Genomic DNA, 19125 nt, shown 5'->3' with positions numbered 1-19125 from the left:
AAATGAAAGCAGATTTTGCAAAATTGTCCCACCTCAACATTTGGTGAAGGTCACAGGCAGTCAAAATGGTGATAGCCCCTTTCTTCACATATGTCTCGGCTATGCAGCTGCTCATTATCAGGACGCCCATATTGCGAGTGAGACTGGGATAGTAAATCCTTTCTATGGGGTGACATGAGAATTCGATTGTCTTTCTCCAAACGGACAGCAAACAGGAAAAATGGGGGACTGGGAACACCTTGTATAGAACTTTACTATAAAACCCTACATCTAGCCTGGTCCCTGGAGTAGCTGATCTCTTCAGGACTCGCCTGGAACTGGCAGTGCCACTGGCCTGGACATACTTTATAGACATGGTGCCCCCTCAAGACCTCATCCACAACCCTATAGCACAAACTATGGTGTGAATTTGGAATCACATACGCAGACTGCTGCACATCCCTGCACGCTTCTGCATCCAGGCGCCCCTCTGGAATAATGCTGCCATACAAGTGAACAACCAACCAATATACAGGAGAGAATGGGTACTGGCAGGGATCTTCACCCTGGGAGACTTGGTCCATGACAGGATGCTGAAATCATTTGATTTTCTGAAAACTGATTTCCCATTTCCCAACTCCCAATCCTGGCACTACCTGCAGCTGCAACACTGTCTATTTCACGCTCAGGGAGCGAGACCATGAGATCTCTCAAATTACACCAATCTCTATGGGGATCATACAAAGGATATATGTCGGTGTTCAACAACCTACTAGTATAACAACTGCTCTCCAGGCCTCTCTTGCCCCACCTCCACACCTCATGGCAAGACATCCTTCATAACCAATACACAGAGGAGGGCTGGAAAAGGGTGGTTGTGGAGAAACTAAATAGTAGAACGCAAGGGTCCAAAATTAAATTCTGCCTCTTTAAACTTGTACAGAATACTTGACTCCCCAGAAACTCGTAGTGGCAGGCCTCCTACCCTATTTGCAATGGAGGAGAGATGTACCCAATCAGACTGTGACATAATACACATTCTGTATGACTGCCCTGCCATCTCAGGGTTATGGAATCAAATAGGCAACAAATATTTCAGACTTATCCCTTCCACTTACTCGCCTTCTGTTCATGTTATATGATACACAAGGCATCTGACCTCACCAATCAGATGCAACCCCTCCTTTCCTCGATTCAAAAAGGACCTCAAAAAAATCCTTCTCCTAAACCAATACTTTACCGACCAAGTCCAGCAACCTAGGGATCAATAACCTAATGGACTCCCCCCTCACTCTGACCTCCAAGGATGGTGAATATCTGACTGTCAACCACCTGCGTCTTTCTCCCCTCACTGGATAGATTAGTATTATGTCTTTGCCTATATCTTTATTCATCCTCATGTCCTACGATGTTTATGCAATTTTTCTTTCCTTTGTGTATGTAAAGCGCTCTGATACCCACAAGTCTAGCTAGCACTATATAAAACTTTATAAATAAAAATAAATAAAATAAACCAATCAGGAACGGAGGCTACTGGCGACTGCTATCGCCACGGCTGCATTTTTCGTCTATGGCACTCCCCCCACTTACCCATGCTTGATGATTGGCCTACTGAGGGTTCAAGGTAGCACGAATGATTCATTTACTGTCTCCAGGATAAGGCGGACCTTTTTGATGCCATTTGGTTCCCCTTCCTTGACCACAATGGCGATATACCCTGATCCATCACATCCCTTCTTTTACACATTGAACGTACACAGACTTACCCCCCCCCCTCCCCTTCATTCCCCAAAGGTCCCCCCCCCACCCACTACTCTACAAGGATCCATCCAACCACGGTGTATCCCCCTTCCCCTGAGGTTGAGATCATCTCCCGAACTTTCCCCGCGACCAGACCCTTACCCAACCCCCCCCTCCCCAATCAATTGGCACTAAGGGGCACATGCATCAACCTATTTAGGAAGTGCAAACGGTGCGAATCTGTAAATTCGGCCGTTTGCACTTCCTAAATACGTTTTTGGGATGCATCAAACTCTTTTTCAAAATTCGTATTTTTTTGCATTTCTTAAAAATGCAAATGCATTTAAGGAATCGCATTTGTGCGATTCCTTAAATGCAATGCATAAATTTAAAAAAAAATGCGAATTTTGAAATTGGAAGTGCAAATTACCACGAGGTTGACCCTCGTGGTAATTTGCGAAAATCTGTCAAAAAGCAAAAGAAATCATTTTTTAAACTGTCATGTTACAGACACACATGTCCTTAGGACATGTGTGTGTGTGAAACATGAACTTTCAAATGCATTTCAGGGGTGCAGGGGGGGTCCTTTGGACCCCCCCCCCCTGCACCCTTGGAATGCATCAACAAATTGCGAATTTGTAAAAGCCTTCCCATTGACTCCTATGGGCCTTTTGGCCCATAGGAATCAATGGGAATTGCGAAAATGCACTTAAGAATTCGATATTTATTTGGGATTCGGTAAAAATTGCGATTTTTACCGAATAACAAATAAATACCGAAAATAATGATGCATAGCATTTTGCATTTCTTAATTTGCAATTCGGTATTTTTCGCAAATTAAGAAGTGCAAAATGTCTCAATGATGCATGTGCCCCACAGTTTGACAGCCCCTGTCCCACGTGCTATCTTTATACTTATCATCCTCACACGTACACACGCCCCGGCCTACTGCCTTCTCTGTTATTTTTACTCATGATGCCTGCCCCAAATGTTTTCCATGTCCGGTGCATGTTTATAATGTGTCTTCTATTCGGTCTGGATGGCCAAAATCGCCAGGCACTTAGTAGCCTTGATGCTATCCGATTTGTATAGTTGGACTTGACGAGGTCAACGAGCCCGGGTCTATTTTTGTTACTTTTTTTACCATTCTGATTTGCTTTGAAAGTTTTCAAAGTCCTTTAGAATGGATATTGCTTTCCGTCCTGATTAAACTAACCCTGTCCTTTTAAGATCACTCAAGGGTCTTGCATTCGAACAATGTCTATGGCCCGGCCTACTTAAAATGTTTCATAAGGTTCCGTAACGTTTCATAGTGTTTTACGCTGTTAAACTGTCAAACGGGAGTGTATTGTTTGTTCTGGCACATAATAGACCTCTTGGGAAGGAAACACATCCTGTGCCTTGCCCATCACGTTACTGTAATGCTGAACTGTTGGTCTTATCTAATGAAAATAACACAAAAAATACCACAATGGTGCATTATTCCCCTTTCCCGTCTCACACAATATGAAGCAACATGTTTACACCCCAGAGTTAGTAAACAAGTGGCGTCGGGGAAGATTGTATTTCGTCCTCTGATCTGGGGGGACCGAATCCCGTAGTTCCAGTTTTGCCGGTTAGTTTTCATTTTAATCAAGTTTTGTGTAGCCCCGGGCTTTCTCCTCCACCTTCCCTGCCTCCAGTCAAACCGAGCACTGCATTCACTAGCGACATCGACACCATTAATTTACCAATACTTTTGGAATGTAAACTAGCCCTTAGAATGAGAACCGGTGACTTTACTCTTTTAGAAACATGTTTAGTCCTTCTCTCAGGTGTTTAACTATAGCTAGTGCAGCCAGTTCAGTGGTACCAGTGCTCAGAGATGCGAACGGCATACCTCACCCCAATCATACAATTATGCATTTTTTTACTACAACACCATGGGATGGGGGTGGGGTTATTGATTGCGTTAGGGCCTATGCAAACTTCATAGCCACTGTCTTCTCTTCAGAGAGAATGAACCCAGTACACGAAGGAGCCTCTCTGCGTGTACTGAGCACAACAAATTCTTAATTTGCTTTCTCTAGCCCCACCCATCCTGTAGTTCCCAGCACCTCTGTCCAGGGCGAAACTGCTGCACACCCGTTTGTTAATCTTGTTAGCAATTAGCTGCCAGTGCTACACAGTGTTTAATTTGTAATGAAATAAGTGCCAGGGCTATTGTCAGGAGGCCACTGCAGCTTGCACCACCAATTGCCCCTGCCAGCTCTGTCATTGACAGTGCCAACACAACTACTAACCAGTAAGCTCCAAGAAGTGTAACAATTCTGACTATTCGAGGCCCTCAAAGCTATCAAACTGGCTTGGGCGGCAAGTATTAGTCTTTTTTATTGTCTATTGAAATGATAAACAGCTGTGGTTGTACTTAAGTCGAAATTAGTCTAACAATTAAGTGCTGGTACCGACCACCAAAAACCACTGGCTCAAATTAAGCACTATAATACCACTGCCATTATAATAATAGGCACTGGGTATTGCTACTAAATAATTCTTATCACACTTACAAGTATCAGAATACAGCACAGCTATTGGCATATTCAGAACAGTTAGGTGTTACTGCGGCACACATAATTTTGATAATCTGATCTGCCAATGTCTGTCACTGTGCACAGCTTTTGTAATTTTCTCGACTGGCCACTGGATGTTGCAGAACATTTTCATATGCTGGCTTTCCACAGCGTCTCACTGTGCTTACACTCATCATGGTTTGCAAATCTTAACTCTACACAGGAGTACCTCTGGATAGAGATCTAGTCCACTTCTAAAAGTAAAACGAGCTGTCCCCAGAGGAATACCATGCATAGTAGTCAAAGCATGCACATAGTGTAAACCGGGTTTTAGAAATTGGTATACCATGAATTGAAAACCTAGCTACCCCACTGGTGTAGCATGGCTGTAGATAGAATGCGTACAAGGGAAGTTCATAACTTGACAACCTAGCCCTCACTCTGCTTTACCATGGGCTGTGGACCTTGAACCTGCATAACATAATTTATTTTACTTTGAAGACCTGCCCCCCACAGTGGGATTCCATTGCCTGTAGACAAGGATTCCATTGCCTGTAGACAAATATATCAAACAGGGATATCATACTTCAAGGCTTAATCTCACACTGACCTCCTTGAGACCCTCACAAGTGACTAGCCATGCATATATAAACTCCTGATTGATTGATTGATTGAGATATGGGCTGTAGATTTACCACCCACTCAGGGATATTGTACCTTGGTGGCCTAGTCACCACTTTGGTATGCCATTTAATATGGACCTAGCAAACACAATTGAATAGCAAGAGCCACAGAAACTGTAGCAAATAGTTCGACATGGATATAATATGGGTGCTATGAAAATAGAGGTGGATCTAAGCATTGAATGGGATACTTAATGTTCACCATAAATGAATACTGAGAATTAGAATCTACAGCCCAGTCTGCTGCACTACATGGGGCAGAAATTTGGGGACCTATGTCCAAAAATGCATTCTCAATCATCGAGAACACATTTTTGAGAAATTTAGTGAAGATGCCACAAGGCACCCCCTTAATTCCATTGATGTTGGATTTGGACATCAAGCGTACAGACCACCATGTCATATTACGGCCCTTAGCTTATTGGGTAAGGTTATGGTGTACCCCAGAACTTGAAGACTATAGGAACAATCTAAAAGAAATAATGATTTTGGATGTGGCAAACGTTAACTCTTGGTTTAAGCACGTTTGCTATTGGTTTAAAAAAATTGGGTTGTCACAGTTTTTGGATAAACCGGAGAAAATGCCCAAGAATGCTAGAAAAATACTTGAGTCCACGTTTTGGGGCTATTTTACGAATAGCCTGGTAAATGAGGATAAGGGTGGGTCTTTATCTAAAAAATGTTTGTCTTTCAAGGATAGCCCTACGTTCGAGATCTTTCTTGATGAGATTGAACCACCGTTAGCTAAGAGTTTATTCATGAAATTTAGGTATGGCAATCTCTTGTATAACACTACTCTGACCAGATGGGCTGTGAAGGGCAATACGGAACGAAGTGCTCTTATGTTAAGTGACGTCTGTACGTTGTAATAATTGAATGCTAAGGAAGACGATCAGCATGTTTTGTTTTTCTGTCCTGCTTATGCCCAAGCGAGGAGGAAATGGATAAAACCCCTATGTAACCTCCTGGGTGAAGGACTTGTTGGGAGGCCATGAGAATAATTAAGTCCAATACTAGTAGAACTATTGTGTTTAGTGTCAGTAGATTCCTTCTTTCAATATATTTTATCCGCAAAAAGAATGGTTGCAAATTGTAACTGTATTTTAGGAACATGATATGTAAATAGTAATTATGTTTATTAATTTTATGAATCTTATACCCCTCCATGAATGAATTTATACTGTGATTATTGTGTAAATTGTAACGAACCAACGGGATTCACCCCTTTTTTATTTTTTTTAATTGTACTGTTATATTCATGTATCTTTTATGGCTCTAAAGTGCCGAAATAAAGATGAATTAGAACGAGCTGTCCCCAGAGGAATACCATGCATGGTAGTCAAAGCATGCACATAGTGTAAACCGGGTTTTAGAAATTGGTATACCATAAATTGAAAACCTAGCTACCCCACTGGTGTAGCATGGCTGTAGATAGAATGCGTACAAGGGAAGTTCATAACTTGACAACCTAGCCCTCACTCTGTTTTACCATGGGCTGTGGACCTTGAACCTGCATAAGATAATTTATTTTACTTTGAAGACCTGCCCCCCACAGTGGGATTCCATTGCCTGTAGACAAATATATCAAACAGGGATATCATACCTTCAAGGCTTAATCTCACACTGAGCTCCTTGAGATCCTCACAAGTGAATAGCCATGCATATATAAACTCCTGATTGATTGATTGATTGATTGATTGAGATATGGGCTGTAGATTTACCACCCACTCAGGGATATTGTACCTTGGTGGCCTAGTCACCACTTTGGTATGCCATTTGATATGGACCTAGCAAACACAATTGAATAGCAAGAGCCTCAGAAACTGTAGCAAATAGTTCGACATGGATATAATATGGGTGGTATGAAAATAGAGGTGGATCTAGGAATTGAATGGGATACTTAATGTTCACCATAAATAAATACTGAGAATTAGAATCTACACCTTGACGTCAATGGGGAGAATGTATTATATATGGAGATGTGGTACATTATATATAAAGCATATGAATACAAAGGTAAGCAAGGGCATGGATGTAACACATGCAGAAGAGCCATTGGCTGCAGAGTTAGTCATCACACATGAATACTATGAATTGTAGATCAATGTACAAATGTTGCAAGAAAAAATCCAAACATTTACGAATGCGAGAGATTTTGTTTTGATCAACTCTCTTCAAAACTAGATCATGGGCAAAACACATCAGTCGTGGTGGGTATTGGAAAGATAGTTTTCTAACCATGCACACTAATGTACTCACTGCTGTGTTCACTTGCACTGGTTCCTTTTTACTGTGTATACAGCTTCTAGAACTTTAATATATTCAAAATTATTTACATTTGTGACTTGGCACCACCATACCATTATTGTGAGAATATGCCAAGAATTACCACCATTAAGTCAATACCAGCATTACACCATGGAAGACACCATCAATTCATACCACAATGTGGCGCGCACTAGCACTATGATACAGGAAACAGAATATATTAGGTCTGGGTGCCAGGGATGTATTCAATATATCAAAAATTACCACAATTGAGGAAATGGATCTCCACAATGTTACAAGAATTATCACCATAAAGGCACAGCCAGCATTGTGCCATGGATGTCCAAAACATACCAGGAATTACTAACCTTGTGCTAGGGTAAACATGATGCCAGGATGTGGCATGCTTGTGCAATGGAAACCTACAATATTCCAAGAATTACGACAATTTCAGAATCTTTTCTATATCATGGGTTGGCATGACTGTGTCATGGGTAACGAAAAAGCTCAATATTCTGCTAGGTCGAACACAGCGCCCAGAGCTCACACTGAGGCGCACCTTGCTCGAAGCACACACCAGCACACGAGGAGAGGAGGCAGATCTTGTTAATACCCTGAGGCAGCCAGTCTGACCTAGAGCAAGAAAAACAAAGCCCGGGTCCAAATGAGCGGTGTCGTTGTTCGGCTGGCCATGTCTGCTGTGCTTCTGGGCCTGATTGGTTTAGGATACTGATCGTTACTGTGGTTTTTGATGAAACTGTAGAACTTACATTTGCATTAAAATTGTTTTTGAGGATACTGATCGTTACTGGGTTTTGGACGAAATTGTAGAACTTACATTGAAATTGTTTTTGAGATCTCAAGATGTCTTCTATCTATACTGCGTAAGACATCCTTGTTTCGAATGGGAAACATCCTTTACAACGCAACTTTTACAACGCACTACCATTACGACGCAAGTCATTACAATGAATTGCGCTGGAGGGCGTTCTAGGATAGGGAATAGTTTAATTACTATCCAACACCTTCCCTACTATGTAAATGTAAATGTAGTGTATTTTGTAAAGTGCACAACTGCCCCAACGGGGCGCCCCGGTGCTGTATAACGCTGTGGAACCCTTCCTGGCTCTCCCTGTGAGATGCCCCTCCTGGGCACCCCCAAGGTGAAGCCAGGCATCCCAGTGTTGTAGGGTCCGTTGTGGAGATTAAGCAAGCTATTGCCCAGAGTTGCAGCGTTGGACCCATGATTAGAGTAGGTGCCGAGGCGAGAATTATCGAGTCCGCGGATATTGAGCCCAAGACCCTGCCACGTCGGAACTTGAACCCTGGTCCCGAGCCTGATCTCTGCTTCAGAGTCTGCCGCTCTAACCAGTGAGCCACACTTCTCCCTACTATCCACGGGGACTGGAGTTGGAAAGGTAAATTAAACTATTCACTATCCAGCGCCCCCCAACGCAAGTCCTTGTAACGACTTTCATTTTAAAAGTTGCGTCGTAATGGCATGCCTTGTAAAAGCATGCGTTGAAACGTCATACAACCGTTTCGAATACACGGGCAGAACTTGCCTTGAATTTAAACTGTAAAGCCCTGATGAAGTTCCAGCTGTTGAATGAAACGCATTGGCTGATGTCCAATTCTTACTTGCTTCGACAATAAAGAGATTTTCTGGATACACTTGGAGTAAATTGACTTTGATTTGGTGCACATTCGCTTCTTTACAGAACTGTGTCATGAGTGTTTAAATATGTCAAAATGATTACCATTCTACCATGGCCAGCATTATTCAAAAGATAGCCACCATTGTTTAATGGATGCAGATAATATGCCATACAATCCCACCATTATGCCATGGCCAACATTTTACCAGGGATAAACATCATGGCATGGATCCTATGAAGTATGCCATGAGATGCTAATCTAGCCACAGAGGAATGTCACCATCTTTGGAGTACAACCCCATGGCGATCAACTACAGTATTGTAAATCTGTCCCCTATGTCGGAATTACTTCAGCCATCAACCTTAACACAGAAATATCAAGTGCTTTAGTTGATATAAAAATAACCACACACACAGGAATATTGCAGGATGTAGACCTAATATCACAGTGAACACCAAGGGCTGGTGACCCAGCACAATACAGGAGATGTGCTTTGCCAGCCCCCAGTGGTGGCGGGTGGGAGACTGGGTGGGGGGCAATAAAGAAAAAATAGAACTTACCTGCTGGTGCCGTCGCTAGCCGTTGAAAGTCCCTGCCTCTCCTTCGCAGGTCAGGAACCAAGAATAGGAAGCACACAGGCTTCCAGACTCTCCTGACCAATCACAATGCTGCTAGTAGCAGCATCCTGATTTGTCTGAGTGCTGTGGTTTGGCGTTCAGAGAGAGAGTGGAAGCTTGGGCATGTTCTCCACCCAGACTGCAATGCAGCCTGGGTGGAGATCATGAGAAGTGTGCATGACTGTTTGGCTGTCCCGAGAGGGCCGGCCAAACAGTCATATGTACTTTAGGTGCAGCAGAAGCAGCCACTCCTCCTCCATGTGATGCAAGGAGCCCAGCCCAGACCTACCTGACCTAACCTGGCACTGCGGCAACTGCAATACAAAAAAGAAAATGATAATAATGCTCTGTTATTATCATTTTCTTTTTTTTTTTGCACTGCTTTAAAGCAGTGAGGCGACGATCCTCTGCCATAACGGAGGAGCCGATGCAGCCAGTCCCCAAACATGAATACAATGAGCGGCACATCTTGCCTCAAAATGGAAAATTATGCATTGTAAACCAGTATATTACATCATTGGCTGTACCTGTGGTCTGTCTACATGCGGTGTACATGCAGGCCCACAAAGAATCTCATTGGCTGAAAAGGCCATCCCAGAAAGTTATTGCATGGCTCCAGGGTTGACTTCCAGCAGGAAAACTGAGACCTGTAGAAGAAACTGTCATGGAGTAATGCCATGGTATGTACATGATGCAGACTAAGGCCCACATGCATCAAGCATTTTTGGAGTCGCAAACGGTGCGATTCCTTAAAATCGGCAGTTTGCGATTCTAAAAATGCTTTTTTGGATGCATCAAGCAATTTTAGAAATCGCAACATTTTTGCGATTTCTAAAATTCCGATTGCTTTTAAGAAATCGCAAATTTGCGATTTCTTAAAAGCAATGCATGATTACTTTTAAAATTGCGAAATCGCAATTAGGGGAATCAAATGTACCGAGTGGTTGAACCACTCGGTAAATTTGCAAAAAGTGTTTAAAACGCTTAAAATGCATTTTTTTCTACATTCATGTTACGGACACACATGTCCTTAGGACATGTGTGTGTGAAACATGATGCGAAAAATACATTTCAGGGGTGCATGCACCCATGCATTAACAAATTGCGATTTTCAAAGTGAAAATCGCAATTTGCTAATGCCTTCCCATTGCTTCCTATGGGCCTTTTGGCCCGTAGGAACCAATGGGAATAGCGAATTCGCAAATTGTATTTCGGTAATTTATGCAATTTGGTAAAAATTACGATTTTTGCCGAATCGCATAAATTTACCGAAAATAATCATGCATCCTGTTTTGCGAATTCTAAAATGCGAATCGCTATTGTTCGCACTTTAGAACTCGCAAAATCCCGGGATGATGCATGTGGGCCCAAATCCCTACAAAGAACACATATGTGTTGTACGGAGGGTAAACTGGGCACTCAAAGGACGTTTGTGCTGCAAATATAGCATCTTTAAAGGACTACCATATGTTGAGGGAGCTGCGGACGTAACCACTACAGAAGGCTGCCATGAGGTGTAGTGACTGAAGGCCTAATGATCACAAAGGAATAAAATATTTTGTACGGGCTGTAGTTCTAGCCTTCACAGTAGGTATTCATGCATTGTAGGGGCTGTAGACCCTACATCAAAGGAAGAATACCAAGATTTGTGAGGGGTTTAGCCTCAGCATCTACAGACAACTGGCCTGCAGTGAATGAGCTGTAGGCTAAGTATTCGCAGAAGATGTCAGAGAGTTGTAGAGGCTGTAGAATTAACAATCATGGAGGACTAGCATGAGTTGGAGGGGGCTGTGGTCCTACCATCTGCAGGATTATCATGAGCCACAGAGAAGGTAGACCTAGCATTTTTAGAAGTCTCCCAGGAGGTTCAGTGGCTGTAAACTTAGCCTCAAAAGAGAACTACTATAGTTTCCTGTGGTGCAGACAACACACGACTGCCAAGAGGTGTTGGGAGTTTCAGCCAAGAATCTACAAAGGACCCATTGACTTGTGGGTTTGTAGACCTAGCCACCACAGTGTGTTGTAGGGTGTATACCTCAAGGGTTGGAATGGAATTCTAGTTGCAGATTGCAATGTTGGCATTATCCACATTTAACTGTGTACTCCTCATTAAAAATTGACTGTCTTCCCTTCCATGGCAATCAACATTTTTATGGAACATCTCCAGCAAACCACTCTGAGTCATGTCCTCATTCTTCAATCTGGAATTTTTCAATCACTTTAGAGTTCAAAGTCCTCTACCTCACTGACTGTCAAGGGTATTGACATAGGTTTGATGAATTATTTTTCAAGACCATACCTTTTTCTGTTTCTTCTTACATGGATGTTAGCCAAAATAGGATATGATTGTGATATGAGGGAGGAACAAGACGTCTCTTAATAAAAATTATTTTGTGTCTCCCACAGTCAGATTCTCAGAATACTTTTACTTGCCCAGTAATATCACCCTCTCGAATGTGCTCAGCAAGATGATGGCTCCTCCTTTTTGGAAGAGCAGCTCCCTGATATTGTGCATAAACCACAGCAGAGAATTATGCTGTCACATGTGCTCCAACGTTATGTGGACCCTGTACTATTTTTTTTGCCAGTGGGCATACAACTGCTTGCACTGCAGCACCTAATTAAACAGTGCTGCAGTTTGACGTGGCGAAACGCCGGTGGGCAGGTTGGGAAGGGTGGTGGGGATATGGGACTATCTGGAGGCACCACCTGTAAAAAAAACAGCAATCATCTTGGGGCAATCACCTGTGTTGGATGTGTGTTGGCGTTTGCCCTGCAGTAACTTGCCCGCAAATCTTCTCCAGCAGCCAACAGTGTCCAGGGTATTTAGGTAGTGGTACTACCTTGTTGTTTCGGTTCTCATGGCCTCTCCTCATGGCAGGGTTGCCATGAATGCAGCTTGCTACCACAAATATACTCTAATGCAGATGGAAGTCAGCTAGGGATCTTGCTGACTCCATTAGAAGATTGAGGTCCACTGTTTCCTACATTTTGAAAACAAAACTTTCCATCTCACATCAATACCAAAAGTGCCACGCAAACAAATGATTGACGGAACGCTGAGTGAATCATACATTCACCACCAGTCAAGGGACCTGAGTTAAATTCATCGTTCTTTTGCTCACCATACCACCCCAGTTTAGAATCAAGCTATCCTGGCTGAAGAGGGTTGAAACCCCGAAACCGGTCCTAGGATGCCTGTTTCCAGTCCAGGGAGGACCTGGCTTGGCAATTCGGGCTGGACTGTTCCCATGAGGCACAGGGTCAAGACTGATTTTCATATGGCTGGGTTTAAACTGGAATGGCATGGTGAGCAAAAAAACGATGGATTTAGGCCCAGGTCTCTGTACTGGGGTGAATGTATGACATTGTTCTGCATTTTGTCCATCTACTGTTGTTTTTGCATATATCAAAACCAAAAGGCTTCTTTTCATTTTATGTCAGTATAATTGTTTTTTTTAAATTACAGGAGGACCACAAACTGAGCGCTGAAGAACTTGAAGAAAAGTACACCACCAGCCAGTTTAAGGTATGAGTGGTACACATTTTCAAAATACCCCAGCTGTATAATATATAGATGGACATACTATTGCATCAAACAGCCATCCATATGTTGCTGCAGCAAACTTTAGCACACACTGGACATTTCCATCTTTGCCTGTGCTTGATTACTATGATGCTTTGGCATTGTTTCACTGCATGCCTACAAAGGGTTTTGCATGTATTGCCCTATGTGTCTTTTGAGAACCATGTAAACATTTTCTTCTATGTGCAGTAGCACCTCCTTCCAATATTTCTTCGTCTGACTGAGCGGATTCGCCATGATTTGCTTTGTTTGTATGAATAGTAACCCCGAATGTCCCCTTGTGTGCTCAGTAGGCTACTGTTCTCCTTGCATGTTGATGAGGTTCCCACAGGGTTCCCTTATGTGTCTATGCAAATCCCTCTGTGTTATCCTTAGTTATTGGATAGGGGCTGGACCACTGTTTCAATTGTGTGTCTGCACTGGCTCCCCAATGACTTCCATTTGTGCATCTATTGAATCATCCCAAAGTTTCCTTCTGTCGAGTGGTCCTAGCTCTTAGAATTTTTATCTGCCCAGGCGGCCCCTGATTTTTATGTATCTACCGGTCAAGGGTCCTCCAATTAACAGTTCCATGTATCCCCATGATTCCTCCTGCAATGTTTTTGGGGTATTCCCCTCCCCCCAATCAAAGTGTTTTCTCTGTCACAGGTCCCCCCGCTGTAAAGGTTTCTGTCAGAAAGAGTCTTGTGTCCCAAAATCATTTTCACACATCTATGCTGGACTGCACAAATACCACCATTGCTTGTTTCTGTTGCAGGGTCTCACCAGTGCAAGAGCAGCAGAGTACTTAGCCAGGGATGGTCCCAACTCGCTCACCCCACCCAAGGGGACTCCGGAAATCATCAAGTTTCTCAAGCAGATGGTGGGGGGCTTCTCCCTCCTTCTGTGGGCAGGGGCTATCCTATGCGAGATTGCATACATTGTACAGTATGCAGCAGACCCCACGACGGCAAGAGATAATGTAAGTCCAAACAATGCCTGCATTAGTTACAAAGTATGAACTTTGCATTACTTGGTTTTAAAAGCTTTGCTTCACAATAGGCCATAAAAGGCAGGTAAGGACATGCTAAATGGTTGGACCAGACCGAGAAACAGAGTCCAAGAAAGTCTTCATCTGGCCTGTGCAACTTGTATAAAATGGATGATACATATTTCATCCCTCTTTCCAAATGAAAATGGCTGCAACAAATTTCAGGGTGGTCTGACTATTTGCATTACAACACTGCATTCATTAACGTTTAAATGCCCATGGACTAACACATTTTGGCTTATCTGACGGAGAGACATATTCCTATACAATATCCACCCATCCACCCACCCACCCACTCACTACTGATGGACTTGTTCAAGCTTCCTTTTGACAGTGCATTGGCTGGGTAATCAGAAGGGCCCTTGAACAAGACTGCAAACACAGGTTCTGATGCTTACAGACTGCATTTTCCCTGAGACTGAAAGCTATTTGAGCCAAAAATATACTTGAGTGACCACAGCAAATGGCTTACTAATATGTTTTTATCTTATTGGACAGCTCTACTTAGGTATTGTCTTGGCCGTTGTGGTCATCCTGACCGGATGTTTCGCATATTTCCAGGAGGCAAAGAGCACAAACATCATGTCCAGTTTTAACAAAATGATTCCGCAGGTAAGTTGTGGCTATATTCTTTTCCTATATCATATCTTGTTTTCACTCCCTCTCCCACCCAAACAGCACCCTACATGAGAACTTCCATTTTAATTTTGTTGTAGGGCGTAAAAAATATTTTGTTTCAGAATGCCAGCCTCTAGTAATAGCAGATGTGCAACATTATTAAGGTGAAATAAGAAATATACATAATCTTGGCTCCTAAGCAACCATCATTAGCGGTTGCAATCAAGGAAAGAAACCATGACTCCTTTATTGAGTTATGGTTCTCTTGATCGCCCAACGTCTGTCCTCTGTCCTCTGGTTTGAAATAAACACTGCTTTGTGTCCTTATCATGTCTGGCCAATTTCATGAAATGTCGGGAGTACACTGCACCTTCCTTGCTAGGGGACCAGCTTGAATTTACAAGCATGAACAGCAGACTATTTCCATTTTAACTGCCACAGAGTTTTGCATTTCATTACAGCATAATCCGTTCAATCATTTAACAAAATTGCATCAAACTTGGCATGAGAGTAGAACTTTACTCGGAGTAGTGTTTTTGCTTGATTTGGTGAAAATTCGATCAGCAGTTTCTGAGAGATTAGCATTTGAAAAAAAGAGTGTTGCATGTTTTGAAGGAATAAACTAAAGAGAGCTTGAAATCAGAAAAGGTTTTTTAATTTGCGTATGTTAGCACCCTTTGAGGAATTTGCACACAATATGGAAGATAGCATATTTAGCTTACACTTGGTATTATATGTTTGTCTGTGTGCTTGTGTGTGTATATATGGATACACATGGAAAATGATGTGATTCTTTAACTGCAGGATTTACCACATAATTATGGATTTAACACATTTACAACACAATTTACCTCATCATTTGCGGATTTGAAAACAGAGTTTCTAGCTCAAATAGTTGAAAATAATATTGCCAGAGAATGTGCCACATAATTAGATTTTCAGCGCATCGTTGGGATACCATGGGGGGTGTGGCTTAACACGCAATAGAGATGGACACGCGATGTAGAGCTCCGATCCGAGCGCCTCTTCTCCAGGCAATAACTCCGCTACATTTCCCCTATTCCAGCCCAAACTCAAGGCGCTGCGGAGGGAAGCTGGCGGCTGCAGATAAGTGACTTTTGAGACACAGCGTACATTCCCGCCCGCACCGGAGGTTTCGAGAGTGCCACGGCCGCTCGCACTGAGACCTAGGCGGCGGATCCACTAACGTGAGACCCAGGCTTCAATCACCGGACAAGGCCCGAGGCGTGGCCTAGTGGTGGCGAGATTGCGGCAGATTGGAGACGCTATGCCTCGCGAGGGCGATTGCTGAGGTGATTCGAGGGTGCGCTGGGGGCGGCCCTTCAACCCCACTGTTGCCTGTCCTGAGGAGGGCCCCCACCACCAGATCTGCTAAGCTGGGAACCCACTTGCGGCACCTGGGGGGCGAGGAACACAGCATCAGCTACGGAGGAGCCAGTGGAGCTAGAGTTGCCCTGAGTGGGGAGAAGGGGAGGCGCTAACCACATGGAGCCTACGCGGCGACCCCGTCTCTATATGCAAGCTGAGACCTCACTGAATAAGAGCAGAGGACTATAGGAGGCATTTGAGGAGACCCATACGAAATTCATTGCCCAACACCACACGAGGGCACCAGATGGGACTCAAGGAGGGCACTGGTGGCCTCCCTCACAAGCGTGCCGCTGATCCGTGGCAGACCACCGGGGCACTCCGCGCTTGACGCGCCCAACAGAGCTATCTCCTTACAATCCACTGCACCCGGGCGCCCCCCCCCCCCCCAACGCCCCTGGCACTAGCCGGAGATATACGGACTGTGGGACCTCATTACGCAGGGTGCGGGCTCCCTAGGCACTACGCCGCCCATGTCTGGGGGCACCAGATCGAGAACTGGCTCTAGGAGTGCACAAACGAAGGGGAAAATGGAGAAGTCCACAAAACCACCTGATCCTGATGCGACTGCGACTAAACTTGACACAATGCTGGCGGCTATGAAGCGACTGGAGAAGTCAATGCAACTCACCCGCACCTCACTGGAGACCAAGATAGACAGTGTGGCTGTAGATCTCACGCACCTGCGCGCAGACCATAAGAAATTGGCGGAACGCACCACCACCTTGGAGGGCACCATGACAGACCTTACACCCCGAGTTGCCCAGACTGACAAGCAGGTGCAAGACCTTCTCAACAGGGTCAAATTCTTAGAAGATTGAGCTGAAGATGCGGAAGGGCGGGCAGGAAGAAATAATGTAAGCATAGTAGGTGTGCCGGAACGATGGGAGGGGAGAGAACCTGCGACGCATATGGAGAGCTGGCTGAAAACTCTATTGCCAGATGGAGCATTGTCACCTCACTTTGTCGTGGAGCGGGCACACTGTGTACCGACGAGATCACTGCCTGCGGGATCTAACCCCGACCAATGCTCCTCAGAATATTGAACTACCGCGATCGCGACTTCATATTGCGAGAAACCAGACAGCTACGAGACGTCCGTATTGACAATGCCAAAATAATGTTCTTTCCAGATTACACAATTCGGGTTCCATGTCAGCGACACTACTTCCTCACAGTCAAGCAAAGACTACGCCAACTGGAACTTAAGTATTCCCTTCTCTTTCCCGCCAGACTACGGGTGATCGCACAAGACAAAACGCACTTCTTTGCTAACCCAGAGGAGGTTGAGGCTTGGCTGGACGGTGGAGTGACCACGGAATTCAGACCAACTTTGGTCCCTTCGACATTGCCACGTTTCCGAGGGCCACGACGAAGATGCAGGAACAGGTCATTGCCAGTTCGCGGGACAAGTGTAGTGACAGAAATTGGCCCACCTGTGGAACTTATACACAGTGAACAACAGCACGCTCTCCGAATGGTAGCGGAACTTAGTGGCTCCCCGAGCACGGATGCTGCCCTGGACGCTAGCCTGCGTGCCTTGTCCAGCGATGATGAAAACATCTGTGGTCTGCCTGACTCCCAGATGTCCACGGAGCAACCGGACGTAACTCCACAAACTGCAGACCTGATCCATTGACTGGAAGTCTCCATTACTCGCGACGGTTTATTTGCCCTACAGAGAATTTGTATTGCTGCCAGACCGAACGTCAGCCAGGCCCTCGGCCCTGAAGGCGTCAAAACACTGAACACTTAATGCACTATTTGCCATCGACTTGGGTCGCAGTTAGTACTAATGCTGAGGTGGTTGAGCTCTAGGAGGGAGGTGTACTGGTGGGGACTCCCCGTTAAACAGTCTAGGTGTGACTGAACTGGCGCCTCGCTGCCTGGGAGAGGAACTGTAGAAATTGCTGGGCCCTCTGACAGTTTTTTTTTTTTTGACCCTGACATGCACAAGCTGACAAGCTGTGCTATTTCTAGCTGGAACTATTTACGTCAGCTATTCCTGACACAAGATGCCTGGAGAAAGAGGCATTCATTTTAATTGTCCAACAGTTGTAACATCACAGCTGTGCCACGTGCACAGCGACCCACCTGGAACTAATTGTTCGTTACCTCATTTGAGAGTTTGGACGGCAACATGTTTGGCTGCCGACCTTTTGGCATTCTCCATCTGTTGTGTTTCCCTAGGTTCCATGTACTGTTTGGATTGCATTTTTATTTTAATTTGGTGCAGACTTCACAAATATTTACTGATGTGTCTTTGGTGGTTGTGAGCGGGGGAACAGTGGGAAGGTTGGAGTGGTTACCAGCTGTGGAGATGTGGCGACTGCGGGATGGGGGATTACCTAAAGTTGTAAATGTCAATGATTAAGATATGTACGTGGAATGTACTTGGCATGCACACACCCTCACGCAGATACCAAATTCATTCTTACCTTAGGCGGCACCATATACATATAGCCATATTACAAGAAACACACCTGAATGGTGCAGAGGTGCAGAAACTTCATCGCAGGTGGCGAGGACAACTCTATGCTACTGAATATTCGTCCTATGCCCGTGGGACTCTACTGTGGGTGAGGCCCGGGACCCCCTTTGTGATCTCCCTTTCTCACATAGACCCGGAGGGCAGGTTTGTAATTTTTCAGGGCAAACTAGATGGACAACCAGTGGTTCTGGCCTCATTATATACAACTATACGGAACAGGGAGGTTTCTTTACGCATTTGTCTACAGTATTGGCGCCTTGGCATGGGGTGCCTTGGGTGCTAGGAGGCTATAACTGTATACTTGATATTGCTTTGGACCGTTCCTTCCCGCCACTGTCTGGCGCTCCGGTACACGGACCTATGAAAGCACTAACAAACTTGCCCTACAGTGGGATTTGCATGACGCCTGGCGGACTCGTAACCCAAACACGAAGATTTATTCCTACTATTCAGGCGCACACACACTACATGTCCGGTTAGACAGGTATATGCTATCGGGCGTGCTGCTCCCACATG

At 44.5% G+C, this 19125-nt stretch overlaps 1 protein-coding gene across 1 annotated transcript in view; it reads left to right on the top strand.

Annotated features, from left to right (window-relative positions):
* ATP12A (ATPase H+/K+ transporting non-gastric alpha2 subunit) overlaps nt 1-19125 on the top strand; it is a 108865-nt gene that overhangs the window by 34075 nt on the left and 55665 nt on the right. The window contains exons 3-5 of the mRNA XM_086956955.1: nt 12965-13024; nt 13839-14042; nt 14610-14723. Of these exons, the coding sequence (XP_086813081.1) occupies nt 12965-13024; nt 13839-14042; nt 14610-14723 (378 nt within the window). The remainder of the gene's footprint in view (nt 1-12964; nt 13025-13838; nt 14043-14609; nt 14724-19125) is intronic.

The sequence above is a fragment of the Lissotriton vulgaris genome, chromosome 2_1, assembly GCF_964263255.1.
Source record: "Lissotriton vulgaris chromosome 2_1, aLisVul1.2, whole genome shotgun sequence".
Lineage (NCBI taxonomy): Eukaryota > Metazoa > Chordata > Amphibia > Caudata > Salamandridae > Lissotriton > Lissotriton vulgaris.
Note: the sequence above shows the minus strand (reverse complement) of the source record. Positions and strands in the feature narration are given on the sequence as shown.